Below are 21,752 nucleotides of genomic sequence, written 5' to 3'. Positions count from 1 at the left end.
GTAAATGATGACTCAGTCAGTATAGTCAGTTACAACGAAGAGAGGGTTGAGTTGTGATGGAAACAAATTGAAAACTCATTTGATATAAAAGTTATATAAGATATTTCACGTTTCAGATATTTCACGTATTCTGGTGGTAAATAAAATTTAAAACCATATGGATCAAAGAAATGTAATGACGTAGGTACATGAATACAAAATTGGTCACTATACCTACGACACGACGACGTGATGCATTAAATTTCATAAATATGTACTCCGAAATTATGTGATAGTGAAAGACTGATTTACAGTAAAAAAAATATAGTTTGGCTTTAAAAGTATAACCGATTGTTCAAACAATATCTTAACTTCTGGGAATAAGTCTAAGCTCCAAAACTTACAATGTATCAAGTGTTTTGAAACAGCTGTTGGAGTTTACTTTTGCTCACGCAACAGCCACCACCTGTCAAACCATAAAACATCTTGTTAATTAATCCATCAAGAATTGACGAAAAATTGCCAAAGAAGGGAACAAATTTGTAATAGGCTAATTTTTGCTATACAGCTTGCTGTTAGGGTGGTTTACAATCTGTGAAAAGTCCTGGAGTTTTCTTTGTCGGCTAGTCCCTTTATAAGGGATCAAAGGCCACAATAAAACGGTAGGTTTTAGACAAAATTATGTTTCACAAAATTGTAGCTGAGGTTATTTTACAAAAAAATTGTCATATAAAAGAAATATTTGACTGTTAACAGTCGAAATGTTTTATCCTGAACACCTTTGATTTTTATTAAATATGATTTAAAATCATGAAAATATAAAATCTCGATTTATTCGGGAAAATATGCGTCAAGACAAGGTGTAATGGTCATCTTCTGATGAGCCCAACCATTACATCGGAGCGAAACGCATATATGAACACTTTTATGCTGGTTTATATATATTTTATATTTTCATGATTTTAAATCATATTTAATAAAAATCAACGGTGTTCAGGATAAAACATTTCGACTGTTAACAGTCAAATATTTCTCCAATGCCATAGCAAGGCAATAAAAATAGCTACAATTTATCTTCTTTGAAGACTTGTAGCAACTATATAATTCGCAGTTGCTCTATGCAGCTCGGATTATATGGAATCTCGATTTATTCGGGAAAATATGCGTCAAGACAAGGTGTAATGGTCATCTTCTGATGAGCCCAACCATTACATCGGGGCGAAACGCATATATGAACACTTTTATGCTGGTTTATATATATTTTATATTTTCATGATTTTAAATCATATTTAATAAAAATGTCATATAAAGTTTTTTTGTAGGACTTACCGTTTAGACATTACAACATTTCAAAATAACAAATATAAAAATATCAAGAAAAAAATATAGTCGGCCTCATAAGGAAACCTCATAACTCCACCTTTTTTCAAAAATTACTTTTAAACGCCATTTTTGAGAAAATAAGTCAGCGGAGCAACCCAGAAAATTTGAAGTCTATTCGAAAACTATAAATAGATTTAAATTCAAATTTTGCACAGCACGTTACTCCCAAACTACTCTGTTGTCTTTCTACTCTTTCGTCCCTTCTTTAAAATTTTGAGTTTAGGAGTTACGAGGTTTTCTTATAAGGCCGACCGACGATATGCGAGTTTGAAGTGATATAATTTGTAAATGGTGCGTAATACAAGAACATTTTGTATGACAATTTTGTGTAAAATAACCCCAGGTACAATTTTGTTGAATATACATTTAGTCTTGAACCTACCGTTTTTAACCTCTCAGCAGTTCTGTTTCTTGTCTGCAGTATTTTTTATTAAAAAAAACTTCGTCGCTGCATGCGCCTGAATACATTCGTTCGGAAATTCATGATATTTGAAGAATTCCCTGCGTGGCGTCAAGTGCAACGTGATGAATTGGATTGAAGCGTCGCACAGTGTGACAATTCGCACATTTAGCGGGATTTAATTAAAAAAACAACATACATGAATGTAAACAAAAACCTCCCCCTCAACGAATATGCACATTTTTATGCGTTAGAACTAAGCACAACAACAAAAAATTACTTTAGAAATTAACTTTTGTATTATTTTTAGGAGAATGGTCTGATTTAGTGCCAAGTGGATTTTGGTTCTGTTGCAAGTGGTTCGTGAGGTTTAAGGGAAAAGTTTATTTTTTTTTATATTTAATATAATATTTGTGATTATAAACCTAAGTTTTTTTTTTATAAATTGTTGTCATAAAAATGGGGGTGCTTGGAAGCGAAAAAATAGTGAAAACTATGTGTTTTATGTGTCCATTAGACAAAAAGTATAGTTTTACAGTGTTTTTCAAGGTTGAGACCCTTTTTGTTTTAAAGCTGTATATATGTGGAACCAAAAAGTGTTTTATCTTTTTGCGCACAGGTGCGACACTCATACAAAATTTTTCGTATTCTAGGATGACAACCGAAATTAGGAAAAGGCAACCTTCAAAACTTTATGCTTGAGGTTTGACGAAAAAATGGCCAAATGTGGTCGTAATAGAGAACGCTTTGAAAGCAATAATTGTGATTGGTTAAATGAAATCATTAAACTGCCACAAATTGTTTTAAATGAAATTCCCTTATCATCTATAACATCTTCGTCACAAACCTGCTACATTTGTGCAGAAAAACCATCTGAAGTGAACATTCAGCTTATAGACTAGATGTTAAAGTTTGGCAGGTTAGAGATCAAGGGAGTAAAGAAAAGGTCAAAGCAAGAACAAAATGATTCAAGATAGATTTAGAGCTGAAACTCAACAGCCCGGCAACACAAATGATGGCAACACGGCCAGAAGATTTTTTAGAGATGAAGAAAAAACTGCTGAAATTACAGGAATCGATATTGAAATCATAAAAAGTTTCAAATTATTTTAGAAGCGCTTGGGTCTGGGTATGTAATTGACGTAGATTCCTTTGAAACATTTGCAAGAGATACGAGGGAGCTATATATCAGAAACTATAGCTGGTTTCATATGCCAGCAAGTATTCATGAAGTTAAATATCAAAGACCATTTTTGATAGTGGCACTGTTAAAGCCAAGGTTATGGAAAATAGCAAAAAAAAAAAAATCTTTTAAGAAAGTAGTTTCCTTATTTTTCAATTTTCTCAAAAACTAGAAGGCATAGGAACATATGGTTTTTAGTGTTTAATAATGAGTGAATTAAAGCAGTTGGATTTATCAATCAATTTTGTATTGATATCCACAGTCTTTAAAAATATAGTCCTCTATGTGTTTCTTAAAACTTTTTTTTCCCAAATTTTGACTTTGAAATTGATTATTTCAAAAACTATTTATTAAAATAACTTGATTTAAAAATAGGAATTTAGTATAAAATGTTGGCTTTTGAAAAAGGTATCATTCATAACTGTAAGTGTTGCCATCGTTTTTAAATATTTTTTTCTTAATTTAAGTAATTTTAAGTAATTTTTTAGAAAATTGCCCCTCCCTCTTAAACGGGGAGGAATTGACCCCTTTTCCTGTAGTTAAACATGCTTGTATTTACCTCCTCTACATGAATTCGTTAAAATTCTTCACCTTGTGAGTTATCGTACTTTTGCCCAAAAATGACCCCCATTAAACCTCTTTTGTTTAAAATATGAAAGAATATTAACAAAATTGTTGTTTCATTTCATTTTGTATATATTTGTTATAAATTCTATAAAAAAAATCCACGAAAAGTTATAATTTGTGAGCGTTATTAATTAAATCCCGCTAAATGTGCGAATTGTCACACTGTGCGTCGACGATCGACGGTTTGATGATCTGAAGACCGCCATGTAGGTACTTTTGTTTAAATTTAGACAGGGACATTGAGTGATTGAGATGATGACATTTCGTCCCTCTGCAAAATCGGTAAGCCTGAGTCCGCTGCTGGAGGTGTTTTCCTTCAGTTAAGCTTTCCGACCGTCAAGCCTTTTTTCCGATCTTGGCGTCAAAATTGCCAATTGTTGTCGGACTTGTGGCACTTAGCGCTCACTTAAGGCGTTTGACTATTAAGGGCACGCAATTACTATTTGGCTGCGTATAAATCAAAAATTTTAATTTTTTTAATTTTTTTTTTTAAATTTTTGCCGTTTTTATACGTTTAAATTTATTTTTCTCGAACTACAAAAGATATGTTTACAATATTTTTATTGAATTTTGTTTAAAAATTAATCACCTAAAAAATGACATACAAAAAGTTGCAAACAAGAAAGGGTAAAGTATTTAATAATATTTATTTAATATAAAAACGGCAAAAATTTCAAATAGAAATTTAAAAAAATTAAAATTTTTGATTTATACACAAATTTTTGAATGCAATATTTGAAAAGAATTAAAAACCAATAAAACTGCATTTAAAATTATGTGATAGGTGAAAGCAAAAACTACGAAAACAGCTAATAATTTCAAAAACCGAAATAAAATATAAAAAAAAATTTTAACGGGAAATTTTGAATGTAATCTTTTAAAGGAACTATTTTCCAACCAGAATCAACAAACATTTTAAAAATAGATGATTTAACTCGAAAGAAAAAAAATTTTATGTATGAGTTAAAAATTTCCCATACAAATTTGTATGGGGAAAGTATGACCTTAGAGGCACGGGTTAATGACCTCCAAACAGAGTTGGGGAGTAATCATTACATTTGTAATTAATTACTAATTAATTACAATGCAATTACTAGTGGAGTAATTGCATTGTAATCGAATTACTTTCCCATTACAATGGAAATGTAATTCGAAATGCAATTACAATTAAATTACCGTGTAATTTTATTGTAATTAAAACGATGAAATTACAAAAGTAATTGCATTGTAATTAAAATTGTAATTTTAAAGTAATTATATTTTAAAAACAAAATAAAACCAAAATCTAAACCTTCAACATTTCAAAGAAAAACTATGCCACATGCCACATGTAAAGGGTGGACCTACAGGGATGGGAGTTGTACCCAAATGTAGGTTAGAGTCCCCTTCAAAATTCCGATATAGAGCCGTTGGAAGTTGGGGGCGCGAAAAATCTTCTGGGAGCTGAACGCTTTGACCTAGAGACATGGGGGTGGTGACATATGAAAGGTTATATTTTCAGCTACCCAATAGTGGTATAATCCGGTTTTTGGATTTTGTTCAAAATTCCGAGATAATTGCGTTTGAAAGTTGGGGTAAAATTTTTTTTCGAAAAATCAACGAACCTTTCAACGCTCCGCGAAGCTTAACCGCTTGAGAGCAATTTTTGGGAGTGATGCCAAATGATAGCTTGTGTCATGGGCTTACGCTTTGCACATTGTCAGATTTTTAAAAAATCATCTTCCATTTTAAACCACCGCATCATGCCTATTTTTTCAGAATCGGGCTTAACTTTTGTTTGACCTTTAAGTTCTCCCGGTTTGAGAACGCGTGCACCTACAAGGATAGGAGTTGTACCCAAATGTAGGTTGGAGTCCCCGCTACCTTTGGTCATCAAAAAAAAATTTTTCATTTTTTTCAAAATTTCGAGATATAGCCGTATGTGGCAAGTTGCAAGTTCCATGTAGCAAGTTGCATGTGGCAAGTTTCATGTGGCAAGTTGCATGTTGCAAGTTGCATGTGCCAAGTTGCATGTGGCAAGTTGCATGTGGCAAGTTGCATGTGGCAAGTTTCATGTGTTGCATGTGCCAAGTTGCATGTAGCAAGTTGCAAAGCCATTGTTCCTGATGTACAACACAATACTTCAATCGTCGTCGCTCCCATTGAAAGATTTTTTTCATTTGCGGGCATAATAAATGCGCTGCGGTGAAATAAGTTATCGGACACAAACTTTGAAAAGTTTGTTTTGCTTAAAGCAATAATAAATTACCAGTAATTTTACTGTAACTTTTCGCGTAATATGATAATAGCTGTGTCTTATTATTCTCGTGATCCAGATCAAATCATATTGTTTTCATTTCTCTTACAAAAAAAAGAAGAATCTTGCTTTGTTATTGTATAGCTAACAAATAAAATGATCTGATCTGGATCACGGGAATAATAAAACACAGCTAATATTAATTAATTTATTGAATGATTTTGTTTCATTTGACTAAAATAAAATGTTTAATTTAATTTAGAAATTAATTTCCGAGTTTCAATTACAATATAATTACTTTCAAATTTCAAAATATTTAATTACAATGCAATTACTTTTGTAATTTCATAATGTAATTACAATAAAATTACACGGTAATTTAATTGTAATTGCATTTCGAATTACATTTCCATTGTAATGGGAAAGTAATTCGATTACAATGCAATTACCCTGTAATTACATGTAATGTAATTAACGATTCGATTACCCAACTCTGCCTCCAAAAAATTTGTTTTTGCTTAATTAACCGTATTTGGGCCCTAAACTTTCGATCTGGGGGGTGTCACCCCCGAAAACATCACTTTGGGAAATAACGGACACCCTATTATACAGCATTATTTTGTTTTGGGTTGATAAATCAGAGTTGTTACCAAGTAACCAGTACATTTTTCTATATTTCAAGTTTAGTTCTTCTCTTTTCTTTTTGATGTGCTCTTTCCACTTTAGCTTTGCATTCAAAGTCATTCCAAGGTATTTGGCCGTATTGGCGTAAGGTACAGCTTGATTATTAATGAATATTGGAATATTGTTTATCTTTTTATTTGTTAAGTTTATATGTTTTTAAGTTTTTTTTTTTAAGTTTAAGATTTTGATTCATTTAGTTTGATACGCCATTTTTCAGTCCAATCTCTGACTGTGTCCACGGCATTTTGTAGTTTTACTGCTGCCTTAGAGACACATTTGTCGGGTACCAAAATTGCGGTATCATCTGCAAAAGTAGCCATTATGGTGTGATTACCAACTGGGATATCCCTTGTGTATAGTAAATACAGGGTAGGACCTAGGACACTTCCTTGTGGTACACCGGCTTCTATTTTCTTCAATTCCGAATATTCTTGATCGTACCTTACTCTAAACAATCGGTCTGAGATGTACGATTTTAATATTTCATAGTACTGTCTGGGAAGATCCCTTTGCAGTTTGTACTCAAGTCCCTCATGCCAAACCTTGTCAAAGGCTTGAGCAACATCTAAGAAAATAGCTGAACATACTTGTTTTTCTTCTAATGCTTTTTCTATTACATCCGTTATTCTATGAACTTGGTCTATCGTGGAATGTTTATTTCTAAAGCCAAACTGATGATTTGGGATTAACCTTCTTTCTTCTATAATTTTGCTAAGTCTCTTCAGAAGCAGTTTTTCAAAAACTTTTGCCATAATTGGTATAAGCGATATTGGTCTGTAAGACGTCACTTCTGTAGGTGGCTTACCTTGCTTGGGTATGACAATAACTTCAGCAATTTTCCAATGGTGTGGGACATACCGTTGCTTAAGGCATGCATTTATTATATATTGGAGTTTTATGAAGGCTTTCAAAGGCATTTCTTTCATAACCTGAGCAGTAATTAGATCGTAACCTGGTGATTTTTTATTTTATAGTTGATGTAAACACATACTTTTTATTTCTTTTAATCTTACAATTGGTATTTCACTTTCATCTATCTTATCAACAAACTGTAAGCTATTTTCAGCCGCGTTTGTTGGGTATGGCTTAAAAACATTCGCAAGATGCTCCGCGAAAAGGTTAGCTTTTTCTTTTGGGTTACCGATCCATTTCCCATCTTGAGATTTCAAGGGAGAGTTTAGTAACTGCGGTCTTTTCAGGCGCTTGGCTGCTTTCCATAGCGAAAAATCGGTTGAAGCATCAGTCGTTAAATTCTTTAGGAATGTACTGAGTGAATCATTTTTGAATTTATAAATTTGTTTTTTAAGATTGTTGCTTATACGGTTAAACGTTGTTTTATCATCTGGAAATCTAGTATTTTGCCATTTTCTTCGAGCTCTTCTTTTCTCTATTATCAACTCTCTTATCTCTAAAGGATATTTTATTTCATTTTGTCTTCTATTAGAAAATGTTGGAGTACTTTCTTCAGCGGCCTGTTGCACATCAGCAATTAATTGTTCCACTTCATGGTCAATTTGCTCGATTGTATCCATGGGAGATCTTAAATTTATAAAACTTAAAAGCCTTTCTCTAAAATCACTCCAGTTTGTTTTCTTATTTACAAGCTTTGGATTACTTTTTTCTATTACTTCCGATTCACTTAGTGATAGAATCACTGGAGTATGATCTGATGACAAGTCATAATTACCTTCGACAGATATAATTACCTTTAATAGATCTGTAAGGTCATCTTCTGTCAGGGAGCGCCTTGGTGGGCAGTATATAGCTGCTATCTTAAACTCTTTCTTTTTCATACCAATACTAATAGTTGTTACTTGCATATTTTCATTAGTAAGCTTGGTTTCTTCATAATGTTTTAAGCTTTCTTTTATAAGAATCGCCGATCCACCTCTTGCCTTGTCAGCTGGATGTGGAGCGTGGTAACATGAATAGTTTTCTATTACATTATCTAGACTTTGCCCATTGGAGAAATGAGTTTCGGACACCAGGTAAATATCTATATGTTCTAGATCTAAAAAGATTTTTAATTCGGATAAGTGTTGTAAAAGACCGTTTGCATTCTATGTAGCGATTTTAAGTGTTCTGTCCATCATTGTTTTTTAAGAGCGACTTTTTCGCTTAACTGTTTGATATTCAAATCCTGTTTATCAATTCTTTGGAGAATGAGGTGTATATGATTTAAAGAGTGAAAAATATTTTATTACAAATCAAAATAATTTCTACCGAAGCTTGACTACAAATCAGTGTTTGACCGAAATATTTATATTGCTTTCCTTCTAACCCTCACTTTTTAAATTAAATGAGTTAAGAATGGCATGCCTTTAGATTTACATAAACACTTTACACTTACGTCTAAAATGTTAAAATAAAAGTATTCACTGTGTTTTTAGATAAGAATAAACTAAAGCTCAATGCCTGTTTTATGTTCATCTTTTAAACTTCTAAGGTCCGGAGCGGATGGTATCTGAGACCTAAGGTGGCCTTCAATGATCAACTCTAATTTGCAAAAAAACGAAGTTTTGAATTCTACTTCCATTTTTTCTTTAAATCTACTTCGACCTTTGTTCTGGAAATGGTAACTCTGGTAGGGTAAGAGGTTAGGTTAGAGGTTAGGTTAGAGGTTAGGTTAGAGGTTAGGTTAGAGGTTAGGTTAGAGGTTAGGTTAGAGGTTAGGTTAGAGGTTAGGTTAGAGGTTAGGTTAGAGGTTAGGTTAGAGGTTAGGTTAGGTTAGGTAAGGGGAGTCTGCACCGATGATATTAATTACCACCTCCTGTGATCGAAAAGTGCCCCCAAACCTAGAAGGCTGAAAGGAAGCCTCTTCAGAGCGGTTTTGCATCCAGCACTCATATACGATTCCCGAAGTATGAGTGTAAGTGTTCGGCAGCTGAAAAGAAAATTTTTCGTTCGACCACAGGAGTAACAAAAACAGCAGGAATCTCAAGAATAGAAAACGACTGATTCAGTTGGTATTAAAATGTTCAAAGGAAAGATCCATGTTCAAAGGTAGGCACAAGAACTCATATTACAAAGCAAATGCAAAAACACTAGCATTCAGTTGGTCTTAGAAATGGATTAATAGAAAACAGGGAAATTTTCCGCCAATTTCTGAAGTCAACCCTGGAAAGAACTGATAATGTTTTAATTGAATTTTCTTCCTGAAAATTATCCAATACAATCATAAATCTTGAAAATTTTCCCATGAATTTCGAAAACACAACATTCATTAACAAGTAACCATTTTAAACTCGTTAGATACCTACGTATAATTGTAACATAAATATTCATATCTTACCAAAAGCCATAATTCCTGTGGCAGGTATAACATCAACATTTGCAAATCTCCATGAATCTGCTGTATCCGTTCTGTAAGAAATAAAGAAATACAAAGAATTAAAACAAAATATTTCAAATATTAGAATTTCATGAAATAGGTAGGCAAGAAGGAATCCCAAAACACAATTTTAATCAGTTTTTTTGTCCCCCAGGAGGACCAAGCTTTTCTAATATATTTGAATAATATTTAAATCGAGTTGAAGAACTCCCAACATGGTGTCTCTCTCACCGCTATTTTTAACCGATACCAGCAGGTTTTCAAATACATAAATAAAACTTCTAACACAGTACTACAAGAACTGGCTGTCAGGGAGGTACTTAAAAGCATATAGAAAATTGTACACTTCGTGCAACAGATACAACCAACCCCTTAATAACATACATCAACCCTTCTAAAATTATACAAATATAAAGGAGACCAAAAACTTAAAAAACATTCTTTGAATGTAAAAACGCTTTTTTGTTTCCTTTCAAGGACCTACAGCATCTACTTGCCGCATGCAATGGGCTATCCTAAACCTCTAAAACGTGAGAAAAAACGGTTGCCCTCATCCCTCTCTTTACTCGGTTGAAATATATAAAACCATTCACGCCTGGCTCTCAAGTGGTTCATTGCGAGCAAAAGGAGCAAAAGGAGGTTTCTTTTTTTTCGCAACTAAATTAACTTTCATGCAAAACTGTTTGCTGCAATGTATACACCCAGCATGCAGAAACGAGAGAGGGTTGCTGCTTGCTGTTGGAAATTGCAATATTATGCAGACATACTATAAGTACTTAATGCGGTCTCACGAGTGAATGGCCAATTTGTGTTGTATGCTTGTTTAAACCAAACAGAACAAAAAAAAAAAAAATGGTAAACGAATTAACAAAGGTAATAGCCATAAGCTATAAGTGGCACTTTTTGTTTGTTCTAGCTGAATTCCCAGAGCCTCCTTTTGCCCTACTCCTCGACTAAGTTGAATATTAAAGTAGGATCTTCAGTGAAGTTGGGTGCAACAGTTGGGACGTACTTGAACATATAGTTGCGTATCCATCCCATCGTTCTGCTTTCACTCTTTGTAACTTTTTTATAGACACAGTTGATTTAACATTATTTTTTTAATTAGGTAATTATTTTTTAATTAATTAATTTATTTCATAATTTAAAACAAAATAAAAACATTATAATGTAAAACAATGTAAACAAATGGCAATGACACTCTGTCAAGCATAAGTGAATCATACTTTCAATCAAAATTTTTGAAATACATCATTATGCTAATATTTACTGTATTCTCTGTAAAGTACTATAAAATATGGATATGATGGTATTGAGTAAATTTCTGTGTCCTATTAATTAACAATATTTCCTTTTAATATTTTACTCTCATGACGGGTTTGTATTTGTACACAAAATTCATATTAGGAAAATTTGTAATCTATATTTTTGTTAGGACGTTCTACACATTGTGATCGAAGAAAATACTGGAGGTTCATTTATAAATAACTAATCGGCACTGAAAATTCTCTAACGTCTAACCAAAGGTCCCTTTAATACACAGAGTTTAGGCTATGTGGATGGTTGGTCGTTTACCAGGATAACCCAACATTTTCTTTTTAGGCAACCTTTAGTTCAAAAATTATGGCAAAAAACTCAATCTACCAACTTCTCAAAACTCAAAATTTATTTCTTGCAGTGTAAAAGTTATTTTTTCTACATCTTTTCTTAAATTACCATGATTATTATAACAAATTCCTTCACTGGTTTGGTTTGTCCTTCTTAGTTCAAAAAATTTCATCGCAAAACTTATTTAAAAATACATTCATAAAAGTAAAATTGTTTTACATTTTATTTCAACTACAGTTCCGTGAAGCCAAAAACTTCGACCTCAAAATTTTTGAACCAAACTAGTCTCATTCGTTTGTCCACCTTTTTTCATGTTTTTTCACCCAAAATTTTCGTTTGTCCAACCTCCAAAAAAATTTTATAGCAAATTCATTTTTTTTATAGTCTGAAATATGAAAAATCGCCTAAAACGCTCAAATTTTTAGATAAACGTGTAAAAACAATTGCATTCGTTTGTCCAACTCGAGTTCCCAAAATCATCGTCTGTCCACCCTCTGTTGAAGAAATATTCTAAAATCCCTAAAAATAAATTTTTTTTTTAAATTCAAACGGCAATCGTTTTTCCACCTGAAATGGATAGAAACAAAAAATCATCTTTTGTCCAACCTGCCTTTTAGAAATATTCAAAATAAAAAATTTGCACTGAACAATTCAAAATCCTCGAAATTCCCAACAAAAGTTACACATACACCACAGTGTACAAACATATGTACTGAAAATTTTAAATTCCTCAAAAATTACTTTTTTTTTAAATTCAAAACTATGTCGTTTTTCTACTTCGAGTTCTTTGCATACATTAAAAATCATCGTTTGTCCGCCTTACGTTTAGGAGATATTCAGAAAAGGTGTAGGAAGAATAATTTTTACACTGAAAAAAAAAAAAAATTTTAAGAGGTTTTTATTTTGAAAACAAAATATGTTGTCTTAATTAAAAAAAAAAGTTAGCTAACGAAGAAAACCAAAAATCTTTACAATCAATAATCTACTATAATTAGGTATAGAACTAAGGGTGAAAAAAAAGTTGGGCTATCCTGGGCTAACCTTTGCCAAAAAGAACCAAGAAAAAATTGCATTTGAGGGTGCCAACTTCACATAGCCCAGAATTTGCCACTTCTGACGAAATTCAAAACATCAATCACAGAAGCCACCTGAAAAAGTCAGCAGAACATTAAAACCAATACCTGCTATTTTTTAACAAAATGGAAACTTTGTTGCTATTTTAGATTTAGACGGCTTTCTCTTCTCTCCTGCGCCACCTCAGCAAAATATTGGGATAAATTCTGCTCCGATATCCTAAAATTTTTGACATTAATATACATATTAGGGCTTAACTTGTTTTTTTGTGTAGGCTATAGGTCGTTTTTGATATTTAATTATTTTTCGTCGACGTTTCAAGTGTGAATACACTCTTCTTCAGGACTATAATAATAAAATAATTCTAAAAAATTATAATATATTTATAATAGATACTTATCTTAAACTTTTCTTTTCTTAAATTCTTTGTTATGGTTCTCAGTAAGTTTTTTAGATTTCTTAAATCGCTCAAATATTTTAAAATTCAATAAAAATGTCTTGAAAAAGACGTTTGTAATCATTGAATTTTCAAAATATAAAAATTTTTTATTCATTGATATATATATCCAAATACATGGTTAAAATTTTAAAAAATGTAACTATTAACTCTAAATACAATGTTAAAAACGCTACATCGTTTATATCAACAGTTTCACCAGTTATTTTAGAACAAGATAATATTCTTGTTTCATTTGATGTTGTATCATTGTTCACTAACATTCCTATTCCATTAGCACTAGATTTGGTTGAGAAAAGTTGGGATATTATTAAAGACCATACCAGAATTCCAAAATTAAAATTCTTAGAAATATTACGATTTTGTGTAATAGATAATAATTATTTAGAATTTGATAAAATATTTTATCAACAAAAACAAGGAGTTCCGATGGGCAGTCCTGCATCTCCAATTTTGGCAGATATTGTAATGGAAGCTCTATTGGATAACGTCTTTGATAATATTCCTTATAAACCTAAAATTATTACAAAATATGTGGATGGCATTTTTGTTATACTTAAATCTAGTCATGTCAATTCAATTCTAGATGCATTGAATGGTTTTCATCCAAAAATTCAGTTTACAGTTGAATATGAAAATAATGGAAAACTTCCATACCTTGACGTGCTCGTTATAAGGAAAAATAACCATTTGATATTTGATTGGTATAAGAAAGCAACATCATCAGGTCGACTTATTAATTATAATTCCCAACAGCCAAAACAGATTATTGTTAATACAGCCAAAAATTTTATTAGCAGAGTATTAGATATTAGTGACATTGCCTTTCGTCGGAATAACATTAGTAGAATCATGGATACTCTGCTTTCAAATTCTTTTCCCATAGGTATAATAAAAACATTATTGAACCAATATTTTAACCCATTAGTTCAACCAAATTTAGTGAATAATAGAACGCAGTTTTCTTACAGAAGTTGTTTGTACATTCCTAATCTTTCGAATCGAATTTTAGATGCTCCTATTAGAAACAAAGATAGTGTTCGTTTAGCTTTTAAGTCAGTAAATGTTTTAAGAAATTCACTTTTTTCGAATTTAAAAAGTGAACTTTCAAAAAATGATAAATCAAATATAGTTTATAAAATAAAATGTTTAGGTGATGGAGCAAACAATTGTCCATTAGTTTATGTAGGTACTTCCATGCAGAAGCTCAAAAATCGCATAGCTGGTCATAGATCGGATATTAACAACGGACATTCACAAAAAACTGCTCTAGCTTTACATTGTGTAGATGAGGGACATAGGCCAGATTATAACAATGTAGATATTTTACAAACAGAGAAGCATTTTAATAAAAGAATGGTTTTAGAAATGCTACATATTTTAGATACAGACAATACTGTAAATAGGAGATCGGATTGTGAAGGGCTTAGTAGTATTTATAGTCAGTTTGTTAAAAGGAACTATTTCTCAAGGTGAATTTTAAAAATCAACTCAATTTCACTTAAATTTGATAACGAAAAAAATTTTTTTGAATTTCTTATCAATGAATAAAAAAAAAAAAAATTTTATATTTTGAAAATTCAATGATTACAAACGTCTTTTTTAAGACATTTTTATTGAATTTTAAAATATTTGAGCGATTTAAGAAATCTAAAAAACTTACTGAGAACCATAACAAAGAATTTAAGAAAAGAAAAGTTTAAGATAAGTATCTATTATAAATATATTATAATTTTTTAGAATTATTTTATTATTATAGTCCTGAAGAAGAGTGTATTCACACTTGAAACGTCGACGAAAAATAATTAAATATCAAAAACGACCTATAGCCTACACAAAAAAACAAGTTAAGTTATTTAACAAAGGTCACGAAGAAAGGAATAATAGTTTACATATTAGGGCGTTCGTTATTTTTGAATCAAGTTCCTAAGTGGAAAAACTGTTTCTAAATAATAAAAAAAAAAATCCCCTAATTTTTTCAGATTTTTATTTTGACGCTAGATAGCGCCCAAAGAGGGTTAAAGTTTTTTCTCATTTGAAGTAGGTATATGTTGACTTATGAGGCCATTTTTTTAGATATAGTCTTATTGTACAAATTTTTGGGTTTATTAAACCAAGCATATTTTACTAAAACAAGCATATGAGTAGCATGAAAAATAAATAAAACCCAAAAAAGACATGCATGTCCTGACTAAACCCCTGGTCCTAGAAAAATGGTTTATACCTTTTTGAAAAGGGTGTTTAATATAGAAAAGAATCTCATCAAAAATTTGTACAATAAGACTATAATTAAAAAATGGCCTTAGAAGTCAATATATACCTATTTCAAATGAGAAAAAACTTTAACCCTCTTGGGGCGTCATCTAGCGTCAAAATAAAAATCTGAAAAAATTAGTACTTTTTATACAAAAAATGCAGCCTCGAAGCATAATACAAACTATATGACTGACATTGACCATCATGAGATTCACCATAATATACTTAATAAATAACCGTCAACTTCCTTATTTTATGTTTAACCGTTACAGATTATTCTCATCAGTTAGAAAAATGTTCATTTTGTCAAAATACTTTTTCCGACCATTGTACTCTTCATTGTGTGTGTTTATGTGCAGAGGATTCATGTGTGAATATACTAAAACAAAAACGAATAAAGGAACATAATAATAAAATTTTCGAAAAGTTTTTGCACAATGTTAAACGGTTGTCAAAACACCGCAGGCTCTAAGGCACTCATTCAATTATATTTGGGTTTTGTTATCAATTTTCACTTATAAAAGGGGTTTCTAAAATTTCTTTCAAACTGATATAATGTATTATAATCCCTTGGGGGGAATTATTGATGTTTAACCAAATGCAATTCAAATATGTACATCAGATACATTTTGAATAATAGAATTTATGACAGCACACAACCAAAAAAATAAACTCTATCGATTAGAAAACAATTGATATTATATTATTCATTTTTATTTATACCCCTTACCCTCCCCCTGCATCAAAAGGTTGAAAAACAACATCTGAAAATAAATTGAGCTCCAAATTCACTATGCAATTTGATTCCTTTTATTAAGAAGCATTTTTAGAAAAAAACAAATCGTTAGAGCAGTTTTTAAAAAAAACTCATTTTTTAAAATAATTTTTTGAAAAAAAGATTAAAAAATTAAAAAATTAAAAAAATAATTCAATGTCCCGTTTTTTTTAAATCCAAAAATTACTTTTTTCAAAATTTTATTTTTGATTATTGTATTAAAATTATTTAAATGCATTTGTATAAAAAAAATCATTGAAATTGAATTAGTAGTTTGGTAGAAACTCAGATTTGAAAAAAAACGGTTCTGTGATAGGTACCGTTAATGATTTTCGAAAAAAAAAATCCATTAAGAGATAGATCTGGGATCGGGTCAAAACTCTGGCTTCAAAATTCTGCTTTTCAAAATTCTGCTTTTTTAACGAAAATTCTGTTTTTCAAAATTCTGCTTTTCAAAATTCTGCTTTTTAAAATTCTGCTTTTCAAAATTCTGCCAGTCTTATACTTAAACAAAAAAATTCTGCCAGTTCTGTTTTTTTTTTATAGCTTATTAAAATTTTTGAATATTCATCTTCATTTGACAAATTAAAAAATTTTAAATTATTTTCGGAAATGTTTAGTATTAAAAACCTTTTCTTAATATTTTCAAATTTATTCATTTATAAAACAAAAATTAATATGCATTCAAAGAATGACAAATTATTTAGGTAAGTAATCAAATAAGCAGATAATTTTTCAAGAAGATGATTTTACAGAATTTTGCAAAAAATTAAAAAAGGGTTTGGAAAATTTTAAAAAGCGCGCGCTTTTTAACATTTTCCAAACCCTTTTTTAATTTTTTGCAGAATTTTGAAAAACAGAATTTTGAAAAATAGAATTTTGAAAAGCAGAATTTTGAAAGCAGAATTTTGTAAAGCAGAATTTTGACAAAAGAATTTTGACCATGGCAGAATTTTGACCCCAACCCGATAGATCTTTCTATAAAACTAATATTTGATTTTTTTTAACAAAATCGTTGGAGCCGTTATTTTTGGTGCAGAAAAATTAATAATTATTAATTATAATTAATTAATTTTGGTACGAATGATCAAAAAAATGTTCGTATGCAGTGGAAAAGGAAAAATTGGGTTGGGGTCGAAATTCTGTATGTTGCGAAATTCTGTATTCAAAATACTGTATGCCAAAATACTGTATGTCAAAATTCTGTATGTGCAAAATGCTGTACAAACAAAATTCTGAAAGTCAAAATTCTGTGCAGCAAAATTCTGGTTGGTCAAAATACTGTATTTCAAAATTCTGTAGTGCGCGCGCACTTTTTTACATTATCAAAACGATATTTTTTTACAGCATTTTTACAGAATTTTTATATACAGTATTTTGCCGTACAGAATTTTACAAAACAGAATTTTGCATGTCAGTATTTTGTTCATACAGTATTTTGACGTACAGAATTTTGTATTTACAGTATAATGACGTACAGAATTATGGTATTACAGTATTTTGACCCCACAGAATTTTGTCGTACAGAATTTTGACAAGCAGAATTATGACCCGCTCCCAGAAAAATTTCAAACACTTCAGAGGATCGATTTGTATCATTTTGTTTCAAATGTCAATCAGCTGGCACGAAAAATTAATTTGCATCAGGAAAACAAATAAATACAATTCAAGCAAAAAATAATTGTTTTATTGAAAGTTTTCTTTTCGAAAAAACGATCGGAGGAACAATCCTTAAATATTGTAAATTTTATTTGTTTATAAATTTATTTTTACAGAACCTATTTTTAAATCTAAAAGCTCAAGAGCTCTTTGCCTGTTAGCTGAAAAACGTTTTCGAAAAAAAAACTTGTTGCACTTTAATTCCACAAAAATATTGTTTTAAAGTATAAGGAACTTAAGAACTCTTCGGTTGCCACCAAGAACTCCAAATTTGTTTTTTACTTTATCAAAAATTCAATTCATGGTACATATTAAGGTTTTAAAGAAGTGGACACAACTAAAGATGTTGGGGATAGGGTAAAGCTTTCAGTCACTCTAAATGCTTTTCGACTACTCCACCATCTATATAGGTACAAACATTATTTTTTTTAAATTCCAGTTATAAATGTACGGGCAAATAAAAAATTTAATATTTAATTTTGATTATACCTGTCTTGTTGCGTAGTGGAAACAAACAAGTTTTTTTTAATAAAATGTTCAAGAATGATTTAAATATTCTCTGCGGCATAACCGCAAAGGTTTTATTTTTTTTAATATCCTTAAAAGTACACAAAAAATCTATATTATCATAATTATTATTTAATTTTTTTTCGGCCCTATTGCTGTTAAGGTAAGGAATGTCTTCCGTTTGAATTGATTTGAATATAAAAAATAAAAAGGTCCGGAATCAAACAAAAGGCCATTACACAAAATACCAAAAAAAAAAAAAAAAATAACATCTTTATATTGCTTTTTGTATGAGGAATTTTATTGTTCTAAACGACCAACCTTTGCTTTGTTTTCATTAGAGCATTAAGAGATATTGCCAAAGGAAAAAAATAACAATAAAAAATTGTTCAACCGTAATTATTATTTTTTTGATCTCAGGAAAAAAAGATATTTTTGATACAGCCAAAGTTACATCCGTGTTTTTTTAATGTAAAAGAGAATTGTTTTTTTCTTTCAGGGCAGAACAATGACAGGATGGCGGAAGTTATATTCACCCAGTTCTAATAGCAAAAAATGGAAGGTTATGTATATTTAAAAGTGTAATAACAATTATTACAGTTAAATGAAGCTGTTTAAAAGACAATGAAAATAGTTAAGATGGTTCAAAGTGGCACATCCTCTGCAATAAAATAATATTTTAATGATGACATTATCTATCCACTTTTAATTTATATCGGTAAAGTCCTTAAATAAAATAGAAGGTATTTCAGAAAAGTTATATGAAAGAATCAATAGCTTGCGAAAAACTTCTGGTATCATGCAAAAATCTTTCAATTTACTCCATTTACAAATTCAAATATGAATAAAATTCAATTCAAAACTGTGACGATTTATATTTGAAAACGCCCTAAAACGCCAAATAAACCGGAGGATCTGCTTTAAAACTGCACTCCGGTTCGTTGTACTGCAGAAAAGGTTCGAACGGAATTGCAATTTTTTAAAACTTCAAATTGAATTAGAAAATGACTGAGGTAATCTACAAAATTGCGCAAAAAATTTTGTTTCGCAAAGCTACAATTTCTAAAAAAGAAAAAAATTTTTAAATTCAACTTTTTTGAAAATTTTGATCCTTAGATACATATGAAATTGAGTCTTATTTTAGCGTAATATTGAATAACAAGAAAACTAACCCAGCTATAAAAACGAAGGTTGTTTGTAAAGCCGAAGGAAGATGATTTTACGTGATAACGTCATAAGAAAACAAGTTGTGTGTTTATAAAAAGAAATGATCTAAAAATTATTAAGGTACTTGTCAACTTTCTTATAAACAAATTTATAAGAAAATAAATCTTATGTGAAAGAACTGAAGCTAAAGATTAGGACCTAACATATTTATATCTCTATGTTTTGTAGAAAAACGGAATAATTTTTTGAATCCTATAATAATTTATAAGAATTTATATCAATTTTTTTTATACGAAAAGCTTACAAAAAATTACGCCATTTAAAACTTTAATATTTTTCTAAAAAATAAAGCCATACATAAATTTTTACAATGCGTAAAAGGTATACCAATATTTAATTGAAAACAATAATTTATCATGAAAAAGTAAAAACAAATAAAACTTTTTTCTTCTAACACCATTTAATCCAATTTTTTTTATAAAATTTTTATACCATCTAAAAGCCTAGAATATTTTGAACCCACTCAATTTTCATCAAAAAAAAAAACAAGAAAATCAATATTCTTTTTTTCAATTACCCTAAAGTCCATTTTTTTAAATGACAACCCAAAATAAACTTATATCATCGGAAAGCTTATTATTTCACCTTTTATATGACGCTTCAATCATATTTCTACGATGCCTACAAAAAAAAGTAAGAATTTTTTAAAGCCAACCATGTCGAAATTTCAAACTGAGAATACGGTAGGTACTTCCCACACTGGTGGCTGGCCATGGGCAACAAATCTCCACAGGTGTTTTAAGGTATTTCTGAAGTTTTTTTTAATTAAACATTGTGTAGCTTGTAGTAAATGTACCGTTATGTGTAATATATCAAATGAAAAGTAATATTATCAGCATGATAAAAACGGTCGAAAAACTTGGGACAACAAAACTTGTTTTTCCCGTTATTCGGTTAAAAATCATTTAAGAATACCAATTTGCATGCGCACGACTATAAACTATATGTTTTATAAGTTTGTGATTTTTTTTTAACGCTAAGAGAAATTGCTAAAAATAAATACCCACCCAAAAATACTCCTAAAAAAGTAGGTGTTTTTCAAAAATTCATATTTCCAAACGCAGAGACTTAAAAAAAAAACCGTAATAGACCCCTCATATTTTTTTTATTATCTTTTGATTTGCATTTTTTAAATTGTCGAAAAAAAATTCCCCTACCTATACTCACTACTTTGTCAAAGGTTTACCTCATGTTTAAGTTAAAAAAAAAAACACATTTATAACTTTTTGAAGTTTTAAAGAATGTTTTCAATACCATTGTCAGCTTTACAATAAATTTATCACAACAAAAACATTACTGTTAAAAAAAGAGCCAAGTTCTCTCTCTAAAGCTTGGCTTTAAATTTGTATACATAAAATGTAGATTGTTCTCTTGACAATTTTTCTTTAAATTACCGATTTTTAAAGCTATTTAAAAAATTGCCAAGTAAACAATCTACATTTTATGTATACAAATTTAAAGCCAAGCTTTAGAACTTGGTACACTTTTACATTTCAGTACTTTTTGTGCTAGCATAACTTCAACATAAGAGAACTTGGCTCTTTTTTTAACAGTAATGTTTTTGTTGTGATTTCACTACTTTTTGCAAGGTATTGCTCAGAGAAAATGGGCGGTTACCACGACCCTTGTCTAAAATTGTCAAATTTTAAATTTTTTCTTTTGTATAAACTACCAGGTCTACCATTCTACCAAATTTTAATGTTCTACGAAAGTTAGAAATGCTCTATAATATTTTATGAAAATTCAGCGGAAATGTGCGGATGCCACGCCCCCTGAATTGAAAATCTCAAGTTTTCGATTTTATCCTTTGTATACACCACAAGTCCTATCACCGTGTAAAATTTCAAGTTTCTTCGATATCGAGAAATTCTCCATAATTTTGATGATCTGTCAGTGAGTCAGTGAGTCAGTGAGTCAGTGAGTCAGTTACGGTTTTTGCGATTTTTAAAGCCCTATATCTCAGAAACTACTCATCGTAGGAGGCTGAAATTTTGCGAGGTGTTTGGTTTTGAACAGCTCAACAAATGTAGCAAGTTTGAAATTTCTAGCATCTTTGGTGTGGAAGTGAGAGGGGGGTCGAAAATGGCCTGAGTTGTTTCCTGTAAATAAGGGTGTAGTGCCAAAGTTGCTAGAGAACTTGGCTGGGCACTACCGTGCCCCTTGATCTATCGATTAAAAAAAATTCAAATTTCTATTTAGCCCATGAAAAGTTAAAATTTTTCAAAATCCTTCATTAGCATTCAACTAAAGGTTATTATTATTTTTCAAATCCAATACTTTATTTTTAACCTTGAATTTAATTTTTTTGCCGCATTGCTAAAAATTTTAGGTGGAACGGGAGAAAATGGCGTCACTTTTTCGTGGAT

The 21,752-nt window shown here is 30.5% G+C and overlaps 1 protein-coding gene across 2 annotated transcripts in view; it reads right to left on the bottom strand.

Annotated features, from left to right (window-relative positions):
- Positions 1 to 21,752, bottom strand: part of LOC129906674 (putative sodium-coupled neutral amino acid transporter 11) — a 125,137-nt gene that overhangs the window by 7,735 nt on the left and 95,650 nt on the right. For both annotated transcript variants that reach the window (XM_055982548.1, XM_055982549.1), the window contains exon 6: positions 9,785 to 9,855. In XM_055982548.1, coding sequence (XP_055838523.1) covers positions 9,785 to 9,855 — 71 coding nt within the window. The remainder of the gene's footprint in view (positions 1 to 9,784; positions 9,856 to 21,752) is intronic.

The sequence above is a fragment of the Episyrphus balteatus genome, chromosome 1, assembly GCF_945859705.1.
Source record: "Episyrphus balteatus chromosome 1, idEpiBalt1.1, whole genome shotgun sequence".
In the NCBI taxonomy this organism is placed as follows: domain Eukaryota; kingdom Metazoa; phylum Arthropoda; class Insecta; order Diptera; family Syrphidae; genus Episyrphus; species Episyrphus balteatus.
Note: the sequence above shows the minus strand (reverse complement) of the source record. Positions and strands in the feature narration are given on the sequence as shown.